At 43.8% G+C, this 23,104-nt stretch overlaps 1 protein-coding gene across 7 annotated transcripts in view; it reads right to left on the bottom strand.

Moving 5' to 3' along the window:
* The window catches only part of GRK3 (G protein-coupled receptor kinase 3), a 116,849-nt gene extending 94,372 nt beyond the window's left edge, over positions 1-22,477 (bottom strand). For 4 of the 7 annotated variants that reach the window (XR_005054469.2, XM_036993139.2, XM_036993140.2 and 1 more), the window contains exons 1-2: positions 22,246-22,477; positions 8,718-8,900 (exon numbers count right to left, since the gene is read on the bottom strand). Coding sequence is in view for 4 of the 7 variants with exons in the window: in XM_036993139.2 (XP_036849034.2) it covers positions 8,718-8,900; positions 22,246-22,358 (296 nt within the window). In the remaining 3 variants the exon portion in view is untranslated. Of the gene's footprint in view, positions 1-7,759; positions 7,900-8,717; positions 8,901-22,245 lie in introns of those variants that run through there. The other 3 variants (XM_073223427.1, XM_036993141.2, XM_073223428.1) reach the window with 3 other exon arrangements.
* Between the last annotated feature and the right edge of the window lie 627 nt (positions 22,478-23,104).

Genomic DNA, 23,104 nt, shown 5'->3' with positions numbered 1-23,104 from the left:
GGATCTCTCATAGAACACAGAAACAGGTAAGTTTTTATAAAATGTATACAAAACAACACAAGATCAAGAATAGCAAGAACATTTCTAAAGAAAGGGAATAATGATAATAGGGCTGGCTTATTATGAAGGTAAAATTATTAAGATAGGATAAAATAAGTTGATCAATGAAATAGAACAGAGAACACATAAGCTGACCCACACACACATGGAACTTTGATAGATAAGAGAAGCCGTAAGGCAGAAAAACAGGGAAATGAACGTTATACAATAAGTGAACCAAAGTGATTATGTGAATGGATAATTATATTAAATCAACCATCAACTGGCATTACCCCCACCTTTTTTCTTTAATTCTTAAAACAACAGAGGTATAATTTATATAAGATTAAATGCATATCTTATGTGTACTGTGAATGAGTTTTTCACATATAACCACTACCCTAATCAAGACAGAGTAGAATACTTTCATCACCCAAAAAGGTGCCCCTCTGCAATCAACCTCCATATTCTAGGACCCAGGCAACTACTGATCTCCTTCCTGTTAACATACATTACTTGCTTGACTTCTAGAATTTTACGTAAATGAATCATACAATATGTTGTCTTTTGTGTCTGGCTTCTTTCACTCAGCATAAGCAAGCTTCAGCCGTATTGTTGTGTGCGTAAGAATTTAGTCCCTTTTATTGCCAAGCAGTATATCATCGTATGAATATTCCACCATATTTGTTTACCCACTCATCTGTTGATAGACATTTGGGTTGTTTCCTGTTTGGGGTTATTACAAAAAAAGCCACTTCAAATATTTGTGTTTAAGTCTTTTAATGGGCATGTGTTTTCATTTTTCATGGGTAAACATCTAGAAGTGAAATTGTTGGTCATATGGTGAATTACACTTAACATTATGAAAAACTCCTGAACTACATTCCAAACTGGTTGTATGATGTTACATTACAACAATAGATGAAGTTCCAGTTGCTCCACACTCCCTGCCAACACTTGAGTTCTCAAGTCTTTTTAATTGTAGCCACTCTGATGGGTCTGTAGAGACATTTTATTTTAATTGCATTTCCCTAATGAATAATGATATGGTGATGTGGAGCATATTTGGACATGATTATTGGAAAGAGTGTATCTTCTTTTGTGAGGTGTATAGTGAACTTTTTTGCCTATCTTTTAATTGAGTTGTTTGTCTTATTACTCAGTTGTAAAATTTATTTATATAACCTGGAAATAAGTCCCATGTCAGAGTATCTGATGATAATTTTTCTCCCTGTCCACACCTTGTCTTCATTTTCTTCATGAAGTTGTAAGTGCAGAAGTGTTTGGCTGATGAGTTCCCATTTATTATTTCTTTGGTAGAGTCTATGCTAAGAAATCTTTTAACCTAGTATTTTCCTTTAAAAATTTGAAAGTTTTAGCTTTTATGTTTAGGTCTAAGATCCATTTCAGGTTAATTTTTGTGTATGATGCAAAGTAAGAATTAAGGTTCTTTTTCCTTATAATACCTAATTGTTCCAGTATTACTTGTTGAAAAAAATCTATCCTTTCTCCATTGAACTACTTTGGCATCTTTACGATTCAACACTATGTGCAGGTCTATCTTTGGACCATCCTGTTACACTGGTCTGTAGGTCTGTCCTTACACAAACTCTATACTGTCTTGATTTCTATCAGTTTGTAGCAAGTCTTGAAATCGGGTAATCCAAGTCCTCCAACTTTGTTTTATTGCTTTTATTTTGGGGTTTTGTGTTTTGGGGGGGTTTTTTTTGGCTATCCTAGGTTCTTTTTATTTCCATATAATTTTTTGTTAATCAACTTGGAAATGTCTTTCCCAAAAAAAGCTTTCTAGGGCTTTGATTAGGATTGTCTTGAATCTACAGATCAACTTGGGGGGATTTAACCTCTTAATATGATAACAATATTAATATAACAACCCATAAATACGACATACATTTCCACTTAACTAGGTCTTCTTTAATTTTTCTCTTATCAATACTTTGTAGCTTTCAATATAGAATTCTTGTTCTTTTCTTATAATAGCTTTCGCTGGTTTGGGTTACAGTATAATTCATAAAATGAGATATTATTTCTTTCTCCCTTATTTTCTGAAAGAGTTGGTGTAAAACAGTATTAATTCTTCCTTAAATGTCTAATAGAACTAATTAGGTAAAACCATCTCTGCCTAGAATTTTCTCTGTGGGAAGGTTTTAAATTATAAATTCCATTTTCTACATAGATACAGGGCTATTCATGTTTTCCATTTCTTCTCGAGTTCATTTCAGTAACTTGTCTATTAAGGAATTTGTATCTCATCCAAGTTACTGAATGGATTTCAAAATAATAATTTTGAGTAAAAGAAGCCAGATCAAGAGAGAGAGAGAGAGAGAGAGAGAGAGAGAGAGGGAGGGAGAGGGAGAGAGAACACATAGTGTTTGCTTACAAAGAGGCAGAAGCAAACTTTGGGATGTGATGTATATGGTAAAATAAAAAGACATATATTTGGTCTTTATCCCCATTCCTGCCACAGAGTTCCTAAAACCCTGGAACTCCCTGAGTGATAGGAATGTCTTATTCATAACAAGTCCTTTTTAACCATACCTGAGTTAATGCTAATGAGGTGACTCTCAGTGTCACCCAAACAGCTTCATGATGGAGCTGGCTGCCAGAGGAACTGTGTAATTAGAAGACTGGAACTTTCAAACCCACCACTTGATGTTTGGAAGGTTGGAGACTGAGTTCAGTCACCAATGGCCAATGATTTAATCAATCGTGCCCATATAATGAGACTGATAATAACTCAGAACGATGAGGTCTGGATAGCTTCCAGGTTTGGGAAACCAACTGATTTTCTGCAAGGGTGGTGCTTCTGGATATGGCACGGGCATGCATGGAAACTCTGTGCTCTATCCCACCCCATAAGACCTTGCCCTACATAACAGCCATTTGTAGTTCCTGAGCTGTATCCTTAACAATAGAATGAGTCATACGTATAGCACTTTCTTGAGTTCAGTGAGTTATTCTAATGCAATATCAAACCTAAGAGGAGGCTCACAGGAACCCCCCAAACTTGCAGTCAGCCAGACAGTCATGCAGATAGACTACAGATTTTTTTTTACTGATAAGATGACTAAGCAGTCATACAAAGATTGAATTCCCCCAGAAGGAAATGGCTTTCTTTCATATGTAGTTACTAAACATTTTCCACTAACTAGTCATTATACACCCAAAATAGAGCTACATTATCTAGTCACAATAAAAACTTTATTTATAACTAGCAAATTTGGCCAGTTGGACTCTGAAGAGGTCTGTAAAAGTCTGGTACAGTTCAATGTCAGCTCTTCTGAAGGTGCTTCGGCACACCAGATCTTTGGCGGAAAAGCCTCGCACATGACTTGCATGTCATGAAGCAATCTGGCATGGGACAATCGCATTCAGAAGATCATAACCCGATTAAGCTAAACGTGACTTTTAAGTTGCTTTGTGCTGTTTTCCTACAATATTTTGACAATGCACATCGTGTTTTCAATGCCTTTTTCTTTGCAATGTATGACCTGACATTGAAGTGATGCTAAACATACTTGAATTTCACTGGTCAAAAAAAAAAAAACAAGCATCGCAACAAAGTCATCCCTGAACAGAAACAACTGGTTTGAAGGTTGAGCAAACATATGAGGTCATCAGTTTACCTAATCAAAGCTATTAAACCTTCATGATCTAAACCATCCCTTCAGACTGGCTACAGTGATCATTCTAGAATCCATGCACCTTGTTTCCAGAACACTTTTGAACCAGCAACGATCGGCTTCATTCTAGGCCCACGTGGCTGTCAGCGTGGAATAAGCATTAAAGGAGGGGCGGAGGCAGGAGAGTCCGTAGGCAGGGCTGGAAGCATCCTCCCTGTTCCTGAGAGCAGGTTTTCATGTAGCTATCATTTAAAAGCTTCCAAGAGCCTCTCATTTTGCCTTAAGTCCAACTCCTTCCCATGTTCTAGGAAGCATTTTCAAAGGGGCCCCAACCCCATCGACTACATCTTACCACTGTCTTTCTCATATAGCAGCCATGCTTGATATCTCTCTCTGCTCAGTAATTCTGCAAATGCCTGTCTTTACATGAAAACCTCCTAGTCATCCTGCAGGATCCAATTCGGGGCCACTGACACCGTGACACCTTTCCCAACTCTTGCAGAAGTAAGTCACTTCAGTTTCTGTGGTATGGCGCATGTGGTATGGAACCACTGTATCATTTCCCCCAATGTATTATAAATATATATATGTATGTCTATCCTCTTTGCATTCATCTGTTCATTTAATCATTCATCGATTCCAAATACGTGCTGTATCCTTTCAATGAGCCAGGCATTGTGTGTGACACTAGCAATACGCTGAGTCCTAGCCTGTCTCTGCCCTGAAGGAGCCCATGTCTAGAAGGGTGACAGTAGCATAAACAGGAAGCCTCAGTGCAATGAGACAACTGTGTTTCAGCAGGGGCAATTATAAGAGGTGGCGGGCCCAGTTCAATAAGGCTGAATACAGAACCTGACAGGCCACCAGCAAAGAGGACATGAGAGAGAAAGGGATGAGATCACGTGTGAAGGATCCCAGAAGTCACATCAACCTGCACCAAATAATTGAATCAAATGGATAAAGGACAACAGCAATTAAAACACACACACACACACAAAAAAAAATGCTAGACCACAGACAGCCTTCGCTGTTGGACTGATTTTTTTTGACTTTGTGAACCTAATTACCATCCATGAGATTAATCTCAGCTTTTCATAGCTTTTGGGAAGCAAACGCTTTCCAAGGACTGACAGATGCGTTGTGTTTCTATGGCAAACATGTCGACTCATTGGATACAAATCATGGTACTTCCTCATCCGCCCCCAAACGCCTGTTGCCTCTTGCCTCCCACTTTTCCATAAGACAACGTGACAAGTCTGGAACCTCAGCAAACAGGCATTGTCTAGGCAAACAGATTCACACACTAAGATATGCTCCATACAAGGTCATCCAATGTAACTTTTCCACAACTCATCTTTCGGTTTGAGAGGTGATACCCTTTCACGTGAGAACTCTAAATTCCTGCCATGAGTCCTCCCCATTATGGCTTCCAGGCTTGGGGGTTGCTTAGGAGAGCCCTTTATACTCCAGAGCAATAAAAAATATCCTGTCATATTTTTCCATTTTTAATATTTTTATGATTATCTCATCAAATACTCTGGCATTTATTTTTTTTTGCATAATGTAGAGGGATTATAAATTTGATGACCATAGATCATGCACCATCCTTTTTCCACGGGGCTCAAAATGCCACCTTTATTCACAAACCAAATTCACACATATTGGTGTGTGTGTGTGCACATTTAATAAAAATACACACATGCTTTGCATGCTGTACCACTTAACGTCTCTGCCTGTATTAACACCACACTGTTTTAATCACTACGGCGATGTTGTTATGTTTCGTAGAGCAGACTCCCACTGTTTTATTTTTCAAAATGATATGGGTTAATCCGCCAGAGCACAGAGTTGTTTACCCCCAATATGGCAGCGCCTTCTCCCAGGTGCTGGATCCACACCTCCCGCACCTCAGCCTCTTCGGTCTGAATGTCCCTCTCAACGTTATCTTCATTATACTGAACATATGCCTTGAAAACAAAGGTATGCTGGACTTAGCAGCGGGTCTCACCGCCAGAGCCATTTCTCATCACGGAAAAGAAAATGATCTCAACTTTAAAGTTGGCAGCGGCAGCCTCAGGCCTCTGCCGAGCGGATGTGCTGTGGCATGAGTGACATTCATGGGAACACAGCCTGTGCCACAGATGTCAATGCAAACAGTTCTTGTTTTCAAGGTGCTTTCAAAGTGGCACACCAAGCGATTTAGCTTGGGTTTGAAAATCCCGCCACCCTGACCACCTTCATCCTATTCTCTTGAACATTTTGGCTTTGCAAAACCAATTGCAATTTTATTTCAAGAAGGAAGATGCTTCAGTAAAGAGTTTTGTTACTAATAGCTTTGAAATGAGGAAACCAGCAAAGAAGTTACACCATCTACTCAAGATCAGAGTGAGCCAGCTGCAAAACAAGGGTTCGTCTATCAGCTTTTTCATCCTGTGACCTTCCCACCGACTGTGCCCAGAGAGCAAGCTGGTTGGTGGCACTATCGGGAGCATAAGGAGGAGGTGAGGGTGGACCTCTGACTTCAAACCTTCACAGCCTGATTGGAAGGTGGACCACAGAGAAGCAAAAAATTCTGGGGGATGGATCAGAGCAACTCTGGACTAGGTGAATTCAGTGTAAGTCACTAGGGAACAACTCACCTGGAGCACAGGCCATGGACGCCGAGGGACAGGCAGGGTGCCTGCGGACACGGGGTCGCCTCTCTGGGCTCACAAGCACCAGTGAGAAAGGGGACCCTTTCCCAAGGCGACACCCTCTGCGCCACTCCCAAGCCCCAGGATTCCCGCACAGGATGATGGGCTGCACAAGTTCGCCTTATTGTACTTCATTTGCATTTCTGTCACTTACTCAGCACACCTCGTACTGACCTGCTCGGTATTCTTTTTCCCAAAGTTTCTGATGTATATGTCATATTTGTTTACTGGCAGCAAGTCCAAGAGAGAGAAAGTGACAGAAAAGTCTAAGTCAATGAACTGAAGCAGTTTCAGACTGCGCATCCTTCAAAGCAAATCGAACACAAGCGTTATACTGAAGATATACAAAGGGACATTTGGGGAGAGGGTAGTGCATTGTGACTAGATGTGGGTGACTGCCAAGGCCCACCTTCATCAAGTGAGCCTGAGGTATCAAACAAAGATAAGATGGCCATAAAAAAAAAATGTTATGGGTTATTAACAGGCACATGAAAAGATGCTCCACATCACTAATTATCAGGGAAATGCAAATAAAAAACACAATGAGATATCACCTCACACCAGTAAGGATGGCCAGCATCGAAAAGACTAAGAACAACAAATGCTGGCGAGGATGTGGAGAAAGGGGAACCCTCCTACACTGCTGGTGGGAATGTAAGCTAGTTCAACCATTATGGAAAGCAATATGGGGGTTCCTCAAAAAACTAAAAATAGAAATACCATTTGACACGGGAATTCCACTCCTAGGAATTTACCCAAAGAATACAAGTTCTCAGATTCAAAGAGACATATGCACCCCTATGTTTATCGCAGCACTGTTTACAATAGCAAAGATAAGGAAGCAACCAGTGTGTCCATCAGTAGATGAATGGATAAAGAAGATATGGTACTAAAGAACACAATGCAATACTATTCAGCCAGAAGAAAGAAACAAATCCTACCATTTGCAGCAACATGGATGGAGCTGGAGGATATTATGCTCAGTGAAATAAGCCAGGCGGAGAAAGACAAGTACCAAATGATCTCCTTCATTTGTGGAGCATAACAACAAAGCAAAACTGAAGGAACAAAACAGCAGCAGACTCACAAACTCCAAGAAGGGAGTAGTGGTTACCAAAGGGGAGGGGTCAGGAAGGGCGGGTGGGTGGGGAGGGAGGGAAAAGGGGATTCAGGGGTGTTATGATTGGCACACATGGTGTGGAGGGGATCAGGGGAAAGACAGTGTAACACAGAGAAGGCAAATAGGGACTCTGTGGCATCTTGCTGCCCTGATGGGCAGTGACTGCAATGGGGTGTGGGGGGGACACAGTAACAGGGGTGAATGTAGTAACCACATTGTCTTTTCATATGAAACCTTCATAAGACTGTGTATCAATGGAATACCTTAATTTTTAAAATGTTATGGGTTATTTTTGCCCATTTTCCTCTTCTCGATGCACTGGGGATCCGCTTGCCAGTTTCTCTGAAGTCCTCATTTGGTTCTGACCGGGATTGCCTTGGGTTTGCCGAGGACCTTGAGAGACCTGGAATCATCCGGGTACTGAGCCTTCATCTAGAAATACCTTGTACCTCTTTATTTATCCAGGTTTCCTTCCACTTCTCTTAATATGTTTTGTTTTCCTTCATATTGGTCTTGTTAATTAGTGTGGTCTGGTTTAGAGCAACACATTAGGAAACACCGACTGTAATTATTTTGAAATGTCTTGACAAGTTAATATTCAAGTAATTGAAAAACAGCTGTTAAAGTAAGACAGACTTACATTGCATAGTTTCATTCTGCACGGAAAGTAAGCTTAGAGGGCACATCATTTTAAATAGCATGGAGTTATTATTTGTTTCCTGCTAAATTTAAACATCAGAGCTATGACTTGCTAGATATTCATGAGGTTCAGTGAAGTCTTTTATACTCAGGAAGTAAATGGATAGTTTTCTCAAGTTTCATTTCTTATTATGCTTTCTCTCTTGGACACCCTTCTTGCATTATTTTTCCCCCTCACATTTCTTTGAGAAGTTTTCAGGTCAAGAGATAGAAAATTTGTCCACATGGCTTGGATTAGTCAGGACTCTCTGGCTGCAAATGAATTTACTAAAACCCTACTCACATCGCTGCAATCAGTGACATGAAGCCTCTTTTTGAGTCATCAAAGCAGTTTTCAAAAAGCATGTCATCCTTCCTCTGGTTTAAGTTACTTAAGATGCAGTATGTTTTTTTTTTTTTTTGCAGGTGTTTATCGTATATATTTGATATATGACACTTTAATGACAAATGATATATATGTGATGTTTCTAAGCTGTCTCAGGCTTAGAATCTCCTCAAACAAAAGGACACATTCATATTTACCTCAGTTTTTTACAGCTAGTTTTGTTTTGCAGGCAAGGATGCTCCTGCTCTGGTGGCTTCATCTCCCTGGGGGACTGGCCTCCAGCCCTGGCATGTTTGTTTCCCTCCGCCGGGTGTGCCATCACAGTCACTGTCTGTCGCATCCAGTCGGAGCTGCGTCTCCTTCGTTGGGGTGAGACGCTCCTGAAGACACAGTGAAGTACCCCTGGTTTTCACAGGTGAGCAATTCTGGGGTGAGGTGGTCCCTTGCTCTGTCCCCCCTTTACACTCAGCGCTGATTTCACTTCTGTCTTCTTTAGGGTGGGACCAATGCCGAGAAGATTCTGAGATGAGGGTGGGGCTACAGCGCAGGTCCCTTGGGGCTGGTGAGGAGAGGGTGAGGGGATACGGATTAGGGAGGGAGGGGGCTGAGAGGCATGCGGCTGGTTGGGGTGGCCAGGAACTCGGGGCGTAGTGTACAGCTGTAGTGAGCAGCTCATGTCCATCTCAAGATGCAGTACGTTTTTGCATCTGTGTGCAATGCTATCCTAAGACTTTATATCCTAAGTCACCAGGGCTCTTATGCATGACATTGAGACAATTAATTTTCATCAGCCCTGCAAGAATGTACCCAAGAAACATGCAAAAAAGCATAGTGAACCCCCATAACTGTCAGTCAATACCTCACTAACAGTTATCAAGATTTTAGTCCCCCCCCCACCTTTTCCTCCATTTCTAAAAGCATTTTAAAACAAATTTCAGACTCACACCATTTTACCCTTACTATTTCAGTTTACATTTCTCAAAATTATGGATGTTTTCCTTATATAAACACAGCCCATTAACCCACCCCACCCAGGAAGGAGTAACAATTCCTGAAGATTGAATACCCAGTTCCTGTTCACATTCCCATGATGCGCTCAGAGATGTGTTTGGAATCAGGATCTAATCAACGTCAATCTGATTGTTGTTTTCTATTAAATCAGAACACCCTCTTCCCAGGCGGGCACCCACGTTTTAGCTTCACACCAGTGACTGACCGGGAAGCCAAGACAGCATTCCCACAGATGGTTCCCTTTCTGGGTCTCTGTTTGCTTCCTCCTAAGGTCATTCGACTTGTTCCTCTGGCTCCGTATTTGCTGTAAGCTGAAAGCTCCCGCTAGAGACTTGATTATATTCAAGCCCCCTTCTGGGGGCAGGCGTGCACACTGGATGGTCCTGGCACTTAACACTGACTCACCTAAGTTATTTCTTCTTGGTGATGTGAAAATTACTTGGAAAATTCAGTAGGTAACAGTCCAATCTCTTCTTCTAAAATTCCCCCGTGAACATTTCATTTCGTGGTTTCCTACAGTGACTGATGGTCTCTGCCTAACCCAGTACTTTCATTAAGAGTTGCAGAACAGCGACTTCTAAGTCCATCATTCCTTCTACAGTCATTTTCTACAATTCTTCTATAAAAAAGAATTCTGCACTCCACGCCCCCCCTCCTGCCTTAAGCTTGTTTCCCTACAATGTAATTCTTATGACTTTGTTACCCTACAAGGTAATTCTTACAGGATAGGCAAGACAAATGTTTAATTCTTTACCCCTTTGAATGCTGCTTTTCAGAGACAGAGTTGATGTCCTATTTTTACTGCCTATGGTGATCAGTGAGGTGTTTTGCTTTCTTCTGTTTTGTTTGGAGAATCTCTTTTTTGGATAGCATGGGTATATTAGTTTCCTATTGCTGCTGTAGCAAATCACTGCAAACTTGGTGGCTTAAAACAACAGAAATGTTTTATCTTACAGATACGGAGATAGGAAGTCTACAAAAGGTGTTGCTCAACTAAGATCACAGGGTCCACAGCACTGCGTTCCTAGTGGAGGCACGAGGGGAGAACCCATCACCTTACCTTTCAGCTCCCAGAAGCTGCCCACATGCCTTGGCCCACGACCCCATTCTACAGCCAAAGCCAGCAGTGGCCGGTCAACCCCTTATGCTGCACTGCTCTGGCAACGACTGCCCAGCCATCCTCGCCATTCCCCTGGGCCCACCCAGATATCCCAGGGTCATCTCTTTATCTTAAAGTCAGCACACCTTCCCTGCTGTAATTCCATCTGCAACCTTAATACCCTCTTACCATGTAACATAAATACAGGTTCTGGGGATTAGGACGTGGATATTTTGGGGGGAGGTCATGCTGCCTACCACAAGGGTTTGAATATATTCGGAGTATGTTAATCACCTGTAACCGTACTCTTTAGGTGCTCAAATCGGCCCCCATTTCATCAGTGGGAAGAAGCCCTTCCTTTGGCCTCTGCCTTTGTTAGCTGTGGTGACCACCCGACTTGCGGAGGGCTCCTCTGCTTTCTGAGTCAACAGACCACAGGTCCCAGGCTCGCCCCACGCAGCCCCAGCCCACACCCAGAGGCAGAGGTGGTACCAGTGCCCAGAGCAGTGCGCTGCTGTTGTTTCTGGGCTTTTCTAGAGCTGGAACTGATAAACAAGTATGTGGAAAGGAAAACAAAAAAAACACTTGAATTTCAAAGGACTTTTCAATTCAAATTTAACCTTGCAGGGATGTTACTTGGCCCTTGTCTTGCACTCATGTATGTCTTCATTTACAGCTAAAATCCTAGTTCGTATTATCAAGCTGCACCTGTATAGTCCATATAAAATAATTTTGAGCTAACAATGACATTAAAACTTCTGAATGCAGTGCTATTTATCAATATAGAGGACAATCCAGCATCATTTAGTAAAACTGAAAATGCCTGTTATCTTACCTTTAGGGGCCGATCCTACACAAAACCCCACCCATAAGCCCAAAGATACCTAGTTAAGCATATTCACTGTAATAGCACTTGTTTTTATGAACACAGGATTAGCTAAGTAACCATTTTATGACATACCCTGCAGTAATTCAAAACACTGAGGTTCACCTGTACATTACTAACAAGGAAAAGCTGAACACACATCACAAGGAGGAAAGGTCAAGTTGTGAACAGACCCACTAATGTTAATGTGTTCCTGACGGGAGAGAACTCCATCCCATTGACCTCAACCATCTTTCTGTGTTAAGGTTAAATACGCACCCTGTTTCATAAATTTTCTATCACAAGTTCAAATGTACCACAAACAATACTATCAAGTTTAACATGAAAAATCCTTTATGTACCTAGAGTAACTGACAAGCATGGTCAGGCCAAGAAAACCCATTTACCTACCAACGGTGGAGTTGCATGAATTCTAATCTTGTTTTCTAAGATAAGAGAGCATGGGAAATTAGAAAAAGAAGTTTGAGATCAGAGCATATTAAGAACCTTGGACATGTGGCTGTGCTCAATTTATAGCATCACCATCATTCTCGGTAACAATCCTATTATTTAACATGAAATTTACGACCTCTGGTCTTTTAAGGAATTATCTATATATTTATTATTAAATCAGTATCTTTGAAATTATATGCAAGCTATGGAGCGCTTCATCAGATCCACGTAGTTGGTAACCTTTACTGAATGAAGACAATGCCTGTTCAAACTGTTCATGTCTGACATTGACAATGTTCCTCTACCCAAACCTGAGAATCTTCTTCTCTTAGATAATTCACAAGACAAAAGGTAGTCTGGGGCTGTCTCTTAAATGTCTCAGAATTTGGTTTGGGGCTCAGCTGTGCCCTATGCTATCAATGTGAGCTGCCAGCTTCTCTCCAAACCAGAACTTCCTCCTTCTGAAATGGGGATGATGACTACTGGGAAGCCATTTCCAAGAATCTGAAAATAATGGAAAAAGGCTTTCCCTCTGAGAATAAAAATTTTATATCAATCCATAACATGAAGGGCAGAGAAATGTCACAGGCTCCTGAGCCAGCCAGCCTTGGCTGTGACTTTGGTGACCATGTTATCAAATCCAGCAGAGGCATGCCCTCCAAGAAGAATGGGAAACAGGAAATGTGGACAGATGGGTCGCCACAGAAGCCACTCACTGGCCGAGAATTCAAGTGTTCCACAGCCAGTGTAAAGCTACCCAACGGGGAAATGACTTGGTCTCAGCGATTGTTGTTGAGAAGCCAAAGGCTAGACATTCTGGCTGACGCAGCCTTGGGTCTGTGCAGGCTGTGCCACCCACTGAGGGCTGCTCACGTCCACAAGGACAAACTACAGGAGAGAATGTTCTGGCCACACGGACTTTGGGCACCTCGGCTCCCGGGAGATTTGAAACTTAGTGTGAAATATCAGATTCGACTTCCTGATTCTACTTTGGCTTTTCAAATCCACCATGTGAGTTAGTACATTTCTGAGAGTGGGAGCCTCCAGCTTCATCAGACTCTCAAAAGGGGTTTTAACCTTAAAGTAAGAACCGCAGGCCTATGAAAAGAGAACGGGTTAGTCAGGCAGAACGTGGCTGACTGGTGTGAATTTCACAGTGAGACAGTGAGACAGAGAGATGCTCAGTGCAGTGAAAAACCTAGTTACTGGGCCCGAAAGGCTGAGGGCTGCCCCAGGACCACAGGAAAGACACTGTGTCTAAGGAGAAAGCCCATTTACCCACCAAAACAGACAAAACATACCTCTCAAAATACACCTCCATGTGGACATGTCTGGAGAAATTTTTTCTTTCTTAAACTTCTACCTATTACAGAGGATAACTGTGAAAACCAGAAAGAGCTAATGCCTGTAAAACCACAAAGCACTATAGATACGTATTAGGGGATTTTTTTACTCTCAGTTCAAATCTGTCACATAAATATGAAATAAATTATCAGATGTCAATGGGTCTAATAAGTCAACATGTACACACATAGAACTCAGTCTTGAGTCCAACATTCCAATCACTGATCCAGGTCACGAAAGGGTCTTGCTTTTCGCTCGGTTCTGCGTTAAGATCCCACCTGGCATAATCATGAGGCGACCATAAAGCCGTAAAGCCTAACCAAAAACCTCCATTTCTTATAAAGGAGTTTCTACCATCTACCTTGTTAAACTTTTCCTGTATGAAATGGCCAAAGAAAAAGAAGCTTTTCTTACAGAGTAACCAGTATTTTTTAAACAAATAATTTGAAACATCAATCCCCCATCAAGCAGGATACTTTATTTAAAGGACAGAAACACAGAGATGCTAGCTGGCTTTCCACATAGAACAAAACAAACAAATGAATGATTAAACCCAAAGAAATCCCTGACCACAGAAACTCTATTTCTTTCTTGGGGGCTGTGTGTGGGGTTGCTGGGTTTCATTAACATAAGTATCCCCCTCTCATTCATTACTAAGAAATTGCTACTTTGTAGAAAACACCTTCCCCTTCTAGGCCAATTCTAGTTAGGATGTTTTGCATAAATAATAAGCTTTCTTTCACTGGAAGAAAACAGAAGGAAGCAGATACTAAACGGAACACAGAAAAAGGCACAAACACTTCACATCCCGTTCCATACTTGATGTTGTGACTAGAGTCACTGCACGATTCCTTTGCCAGCGAGGGTGTCCTTATACAAGAAGAAATAGTATATGTAGTTGAATAAAGTAGGCCCGATTAAGATGAATATTAAAGTCCCTTGAGCTTACCCCTCTAGGATTCGTTCCATTTCCAAATGGAGTATAGACCACCACCACCACCACCAAACAGCAAAAGCCTTGTATCTTTAAAAGATACATCTAAAATGTCACCACAGGCGTAAGGATCCATAATGCAGAATGAAAGTCTGCAGTGTTTAACAGCTGCGTAAATGCCTTCCCATGTAACTCTAGTTCATTTTTAAATTGTTATCGAAAGCAATACAGATACAGAAAATTAGAATAAATAACCTGGAACTATAACCAGGGTTATCTCTCTAGATAAGATAACAAAGAGCAATCGGCTGATTTAATTACAGAAAGCGCAAATACCAAGAGCATGTCATTCAGGAAAGGCAGTATTGCTGAGACAGGAGAAACCTGCTGCCTTCCTGAGCTAATGGAGTTGTAAATTTTGAATGTTTGAAACATAAACCCTAAAATCTTCACAAGACTTTTTCAGCATAATTAAAGCTCACTTTCTTGCTAAAATATTTTAGCCCACAATTATCTAAGAATTATACAGTGTCTAGCACTCACTCAGTAGTCAGCACATGGCAGTCACTGTCATAACATGGATGTAACCCATGCCTTGCTTCCAAATTCTGACTAATGGAAACACTAATTCCCTAATCAAATTGGTGGAATGAATTTTAAATCACTTGAGGAACCCAGAATTTTCTCCCTACGGTGGGACTTTACAGGGACTCAACCACACACTTGAAATAGGATTTCTTGCTGGTTTTGCCACCACTGAGTTAATTATAGCAATTTTACAGCTATCGCTATAGTCTTCACAAATTGTAATATTCTTACTCAGCCAGGTGATGTTCAGACTGGTGACACAGAGCAGTGTGCATACTTCAGCACGATATGAGCAATGGCTAAAGGAACAGGAACAATGTCCTGTGACAACCACTGTGGGCTTGGGTAGGCACTTTCAACTATTTGAAAATCTGTCCCTTTTGAGAAGGATTAAACTTGGTTTGCATGATTACAAAAGGATAGTAAGAATTCAGTACACAGAATGAATTACAAGAGAGCTTTTCAACACCACAGAGCTTCCAAAGATGCCCCTCAAAATGACCCTGGCTGGATGCCAGAGAGAGAAGTCACCCATCTAATGCATGACCACACTGGATGCCCTCCAAGATCTTTTCAAATATGAGATACTACAGTGCTATGCTATTCACATGCAATCTGTTAATGTCTAAGGAAAACTACAATGAATGACCCTATGCTCAATACATTGAAACTAGCTGCTTTTAAATTATGATTTTTGGTTCATTTTACTGAAGCAAAGACCTCTAAAAGATGAGTCAACCCTTCTAACTGCTTAGTTACCTATATTTAAGAGTAGCATGCTTGGGAACTCTGATGTACAGAAGCCAGCAAAGCCCAGAGCCTACTGGGTGGATGGATGGATGGAAGAAGGGAGGAGGGAGGGAGGCAAGAAGGAAAAGAGGGAGCAAGACACGGAGGAAAGAAAGAAAAGAACCAAGTGAGGCCCCACTTGGTGTAGAAGGTTCTAGACACATAGTGCCAGCCACAGAGCTAGAGGAGAAAAACAGAAGAATCTGGGAAATTCACTTACTTGCGGGTCTAAGTGTCAACACTGGCTCTTCACTTTCCTTTTCAACAATCCACCTTCCCAGGAGTCCTGCCTCCCAAGCTGGCCCGCTCAGAACACACGGCACGAGGGTCTCCATGCAATACTGCCTTATCTCTGCTACTGTTTTGTACTTTTACTTTAAGGTTGTTCTTCAAAACAACCACCTATGGTGTAAATAACTGAAAAATCGCCATTTGATATTTCTTCCAATCTTTCCCTTTTGAGTTATCTGTTTGAAATTGATGTTCTCTCCTGTTGAAAAATATGCTGTAGGGATAAAAAAATGCTCACAAGAGGCAGAGACTTTTATTGGGACATTTTATGATCAGAAACGCATAGATGTCATATTGTCTAGATGGGGCAACTGAACCCAGGGCATTTAAGTGACTTACCAAGGACCTACAGCAAGTTGTCAGTGGACTAGTGACTTTCCTGGCTCCTAATCTAGAACTTCCCACTTCATAACAGTACGGCAGGTAGTGAGAAGGAGGCTGGACAATGAGGGGCCAGCGCTGACAGCTCTGGCCTTTAAGTTCACCAAGGATGAAGGTATGGCCTTCTCTCATATAATCACCTTTTCCTGCTCCTGAAACCCTGCAAGAAGGAAATAGCGGCAAACAACAGTACTGGCCCAAGGCTGGGTCGAGGATGACTGTTACACACCACCAATCACAAATAACACCAACTGCAAAAATATTTCACTGTATCATCTAACGCGCTTTTTATGATATGCAGATGCTCCACGCAAAGCTGAAGCATGGCTGACCCAAAAGAACACTTCCAAAATTAGAAGAAACATTTACAGGATATGAGGAGCCATGGTATGACTTCTCCTCCTGCATTTCAGACCCACCCAGCAATCTAAAAAGGCCCAGGGGCCCTAGGTTCTAATCAGTGGTAAGAAATAAATGGTAGTAGAATAAAAAAGTGGGGAGTGGGAGAAGCAGGGGCAGGTTTGGGGACACCCAGCCTCATTAGCATGCAAATTACTTAACATACAAATGACTTAACAATAAAAAAGGTAATGTTGCCAAGCTCATCATTTCCATTTCCCCACTGCCAGTGTCCGGAGAAGGATACGGCAGAGAAGACCATTATGCACACAGAATATAGTTCCACCTACAGCGTGCTTCAGAATAACAGTTCTATTAACAAAGGAAGATCATTTGAATGGGAAAGTGGTTTTTATTGCAAATAAAGCCAAAAAAATGTGTTTTGCCCCCTTACTGTCTTCCCAGAAATGGAAATTTAATTTCTGGGGGGGAGGGGGGGGGGCAGTAGGCTGCCCTCTTTTCTAAACAAAAACATAGGCAAAAATCCTGTTTGGAGGCCCAGAGTGTGGCGGTCTATCATACAGTTTCTCCTTAGCAGCAGCAGCAAGGGTGTGCTTCGTATGTCAAACAGAACAGGCATTTAACCCTCGAGCTTCTCATGGGAAATAAGGCAGAAACTGCTTATTCACTTAGTCATAATTACCGTTTTCGCAGGTCTCAGAGGAATAGCTATTCTCTCTCAGTCTCTGAGGACAGTCCTGACTTCCCAAAGGCTGCCCCAGCAGCTGACTGAGACAGCCTGCAACATGATCTTTACCCGAACAAAAAAAGTCTCGCTGTTTGATCCATTCTTTGCAAACTGAGAGGTGAGCCTCTCCCTCACATTCTGGTGAGCCGGCACAGCAAGCGGGAGGCGGATTCTGGGCACCTGCTCTTGAATCCTGCCTTGGCCACTCTCAGCTGTCACCGGGTCACTTTCTCTAGCCGCCCTGGTGAGGCTGGACACCACTTACCTGGCAGCCCTGACGGGGGCGGTGGGGGGGACAAATGCCCTAATTACACAAACTGCGCCGCCGCAGAGGGTAAGCACTCAATAAATGGCAGTTACTGTATTACCACTTCACGCACCTTCAGCTTCTCTACCCTTATCTGGGCCACAGGGACCCCAGGCATCCTGTTCTGTGCGGCCATGCATTTCCTACTCTGCCTGCCATCCACCGACTGATAAAGACCTACACTTCCCTTCTCGAAGCCTTGACACCTCACCCAACAGTCCCCATCCTTGTCCAAACAGACGTTTGGCAAAGCCCAGTTCAGTGTACTGAGGAAGCGCCTTTAAGAGGCTGTCTCTAAGAACACGTTGTATATGAGAGCTGGGGCTGCCTGTGCCTCTCAAGAGATCTACCGGGCCCTTGAGTCAAAGCGTTGTGCAATGCATGACTTGGGCAGACAGACTCGAGGGCCAAAACTAATTGCACTGAAACATCCATTTCTAAGAACTGACGACTACACGCAGCACTTCATCTTCAAGTCCCTGGCACAAACTAACTTTGACCGAGAATGAAATAATTACTGTAGGATCAGAACAAATCACATTGTGAATGTGTACCTCCACGAAAAAAGCTAGAACGCCACTGCTGTTTTATAGAGAGAGGCACTCCCACCAACAACAGAGAAGACTTGCTTCCTGCAGTTCTTACAACACGGACTTTTCAGTTCAAAGTCAGGCTGGAGGCCCAGGAGAGTGGGTGCAGGCACAGAACACCCTACACACCAAACGGGTGACTATTTCAAGTAACCCACCGCTCACTCACTGACTGGCATTAGGGAAGTTATGGGAGAAACTCCATTTCCACAAAAGAAGAAAAATGAGCTATTTTTCAGATCAATTACATATGGTAGTTTTACAAATAGGAAGATGCCAACTTCCACATTACCATGTGTAATATGGCTAGATAAGCTCTTCAAAGGGGATAATTAACAAATGATTGTAAAACTCTTTTCAAACATGTGTTCTATGAATACAGACTAAGAAAAGCCATTCAAATGCTATCTGCCTGCAGTTAAATAGAATCATTAGCAACTGTACTTTAAAGTAAGCATCTTTCTTGGTTCAACTCTTTATTTCCCACTGGACTGTAAGCCCCTTGAAGGAAGGGACTGTGGCAGGATTCATCATAGCATCCCCATGCCTGGCTCAGAGAAATGGCTCTACAACCATGCACTGAATTAGTTTAACAAAGGGTATCAAAAATGTCCTTAAGGACTGTCTAAATGCTCCCAAGAAGTTATAAAGAATCTTAAAAATGTTGTTTTCATACTTCCTATCATATTGTATGAATATGTTGAAAACACAGGCTTTGCAATCGATGATTCAAAATCTTTGATGTCCACTAAAAAAAGAAATGAGACTCCAGGGGGAAAGTTCAAGCGCATGTTACTCAACCCCTTTCAACTAGGTGTGATTTCAGTTAAATTCCCTTCTGTTTGGAAAAGGTTAAATGAGGAATAATCCTGGGGCTGGCTCCATAACCCCCGGGCTTAACATGTTGACCCTCTGTACGCCTTAGCTTACCAATCAGACCCTACTAGATAGTACTTCTCTAACGTGGCATAAAACAGCAGGCACACACACCTGAATGCTCCTGTTTTTAACTGGGCCTGTGCGGCAAGTCCGTGGGCCACAGTTTACTATTCTCAATAGATCCCATTATTAGCTACATTAGCTCAACAACTATCTCAGTAAACTAAAGCAGCTATGTAATTCGAACAAAGAGTCAGCTTTTACAGGAGTTACGCTCATTGGTTCTTTAATTGGATAATGTGTCAACACAACAGAATGGCTGCCTCTTGCTATCCCAGAGGTAAACTCTCCCTTGGGCAGAATGTGCCAGTTTCTGAGATTCTGCCATAATAGGCAGCAGACTGCAGCTCCAGCATTTCATTTAAATTAGCTCGGTATTGTTTGGTTCTGTGGCTTTTCTGTTTAAGACTGTAGAAAAGCCAAAGTACCTAAAATAAGGAAGCACACAGATTACTACAATGACTTCAAGAAATTAGCTGGAAATAAGAAGTCATTAGTAATAGGCCAACAAGTTTAATGCTTCTCATGCAGGCACTACAAATACTAATACAAACATCTCTCCCAAGAATACCAAAGACAGGTGATCACATGGCTTACTCCAAAATGAAGCTGAGATAGGAACTCTTATCAGAAAACTGTTTTTTTGACCGCTATCCTTTACCAACAGAGTGAAATCACACTAGTGATTTGAGTCATTAGGCTCTGGCATCTTAACATGAAATTAACGTTCTTACCTTATCTAGAAATCCCCCAACCTCCCACCCCAAGCCCAAAATTGAGCAGGTAAGCCACTAACTGTCATCCAGTGGTAGAGAATAATTTGCAAGATGTTTCACCTGATAATCTCAATGGAACAGAATCCTAACAAGGAGTGGCTGTTACTGCGTAAATGCTCAGTTACAAAACTAAAGCCAAAGCCAGTTGAGATTAATAGAAAACAAATAAGAATCCCTGAAGGAGGTTCCAAGAGCCTAATTTAAGAGTCTATTTTAAAAAACAGCAACAGAATAACAATTACTAAGAGCTGTTTCCTAAAATTACTCTCCTGTTGCTATTTCTCAATTCTAAAATGTCATGAGAAATACGCTTGCTGCCACTAATTCGGCCTAAAAAGAAAGCATCACCAAAGCATACCACCAAAAAACAAAGACATTCATACAAGGAAGTGAATACCCTATGCACATCAGTATGTTCTCAAGAGGGATATGAAAAAAGCAGAAGTCTTATTAAATTCAAAACACCACGAAAAAAAAACGCACAGAAGTTCCTAATTTTAGTAATATTATATATTCCACCCCCCCAAAAAAACTGCCCATGAGTAAAGATTTGTTGCTTTTACATATAGAAACCACATATTTAGAACTCTCTGCCCTTTAGGAAGAGTAAGAAAAGCAAGAGAAAAATTAAGCATTTTTATATGACATTCTTAGAAATGTAGCTTTTTAATGAAATCCGAATTTGATTTGGGGGTTCTTGTTTTACTTAGCTTCCATTTGCCAGAAATTTTAAACAGACTAATTTTCAATGAGCTTCAGATGTTATGCTCCGAGTAGGCGTGTTAATTTCACAACACTGGGAAAGGGCTGCCCTCTCCCCTATTCACTGTTTGGCATTGCTTATCAAAGCACACCCTTCAAAACCAACAAGATGCATAGGCTAAGAAAGGCAAGCAAGCCACAAATACCTAGCATGTATTCATTTACACAATTTGGTTTTTCACAATAACTCAAAGTCATTAGTAATGAGGTATTTCCTATACCTCAGGGCTCAGGCTCATGAATGGACTTGTAAAAAAAAATCTGGCGGTTTTCAATTAGCATTAAAAGAAAGATTTTTTCTTTCTTCATGTCAAGGTAACATGTTAAGCAATTTTAGGTGTGTAATCTTAAAGGACTGATGCTTTCAACAGAGTAGAGCTTTGGTTTAGACTCCAATATTTTACAAAATTGCATGGTTTCAAATTCACTGTAGAGAAGACGCCTCATGTTTTCATCAATTCCACCAAGAGCTATTTAGCGCCACATCGGAGATACAACTCATGATGTATGTAATTAGGAAAGAAGCTAGGAGGAAAAATCCAACCCTAATCAGTGCATACACTATTTGAAAATTACTACTGATCTGATGAACGCTCTTTTCTGGAGGTGCCAAAGATATGAACCAGTGAAGTTTTTAAGGGCTCATCAATAACAAATTATTTTCAAGATAAAATTACAACTTGGTATGGACCTCACCCAACCCCTTCAATCGGGCCCTTCTTTAGGTATTTAAACAAGTTCCCGTCTGCAACCATCCACTCGATGTACGTTTTGAAGTGAACCCAATTTCAACCTCTTAATAAAGTGTCACCGGTGCACTGGCAAGTTGAGGAAAGCGGTGCAGGCGACACACTTAGCCCCAAAGAGAACACTGAGTAGGTCACAATCCACTCCTTACTGCCTGGGGTCACCAAGGAGGGCAGGAAGCAGACTAGGCTAGTGGACCTCCAGGGGACCAGGCCCTGAAAACTGCAGCTTAATCGGGGACAAAAGGCCGCGCGCCAGCTAAGGAGCCCAAGAGGGGGCTGAGCTGAGGACGGAGTTGGAAAGGGGGACAGCGGGAAGCAGGGACCAGATGGAGCACCGGGGAGCCACGGGCACCGGGCAGAGGGGACCAAAGGATGGGGAGGGACGGAAACACAGCAACGGGACAGGGGGGACCACGGGGATGAGGTTGGCCGAGAGAGGGGTGGGACAGGAGGGAGGGACAGCGACGGATCTGGTCCCGCGCAGTGGCACCCACATCCCGAAGCCGCTGGCTGGGGCGCTCCCGCGCAGCGCGCGGGGCACTTCGAGGCGCTCTCTCCCGGAGTCCCCCAACAGCCCTCCGACGCCCCCTTCCAGAGCCGGGCACGGCGAGGCCCGCCGGCAGCGCCGGCTACCTGGGGTCGCCGGCCGGAGGCAGCCGCGCAGGGCGCCAACCCTCCCGGACGCGGGGGGTCGCTGGCGGCCGCGGGGGAGGGGGGGCGGCGGCCTAGGGGGAAGCGGCGCGGGCCCGGGCGGCCGTACCTGGGCTCGGGCAGGACGATCTTCTTGCTGGCGCGGGCGGCCGGCGTGGCCTTGCTCTTCTCCATCGCCATCAGGTAGCTGACATCAGCCAGCACGGCCTCCAGGTCCGCCATGTTGGCGAGCGGCGGCGGCGGCTGCTCCTCGGGCCCCGGACGGGACGCGCTCCCGCCGCCGCCGCCCGCCGCGCCCCGACGTGGGGGGGCCGCCCCGGGGCAGCCCCCCCCCCGCGAGCCCCCGCCCTCCTAGCGCCCTGCGCCCCGCTCCGCGCCCCGCGCGCGCCGCCGCCTCGCGCCCGCCGGGGTCGCGGCGCGCCGCCCCGCCCCGCCTCCCCCCGCGCGCGCGCGCGGCCCCGCGCACGCGCCGCCCCCGGCCCTGCGGAGAGCGGTCGGCGGGGCGCGCGCTCCCGGCCGTTGGCGCCCCTTCGCGCCCCGCGGAGCAGCCTGCGGCGTCCCGGCCCTTGCCTCCGGGCAGAGTCCCCGCGGGCGCCGTGCCGCCCTCCCCTCCTGGGCAGCCGCGAGGGACTTCCTCTCCTCCCCCGCGGCCTCCTCCCCACTCCCCGCCCCCAGCGCCCGCGCTCTCACGCCTCCTATGCGTCGCCCGGACCCTGCGAGCCGGCGGTGCCTGCGATCGACGCCCGCCGCCCAGGGGCCGCGGGGAGGTCTCTGTGCCCTGGACGCGGTAGTTCTCAAACCGGACAGTGTCAGTCAGCATTCCTCCAGGAGTCTGGGGCGGCCCCAGAAATGCGCGTGCCCCATCTGTCCCCGCAGGTGATGCGGCCACCCCGGGACAGCGCCCACCCCGCCGGCCCCCAAGCTTCGCTCTTGATACCAATCCTGAACATCCCCCCGTAAGCTCTGCA

This window comes from Manis javanica, chromosome 15 (assembly GCF_040802235.1).
Source record: "Manis javanica isolate MJ-LG chromosome 15, MJ_LKY, whole genome shotgun sequence".
NCBI classification, from domain to species: Eukaryota; Metazoa; Chordata; class Mammalia; order Pholidota; family Manidae; genus Manis; species Manis javanica.
Note: the sequence above shows the minus strand (reverse complement) of the source record. Positions and strands in the feature narration are given on the sequence as shown.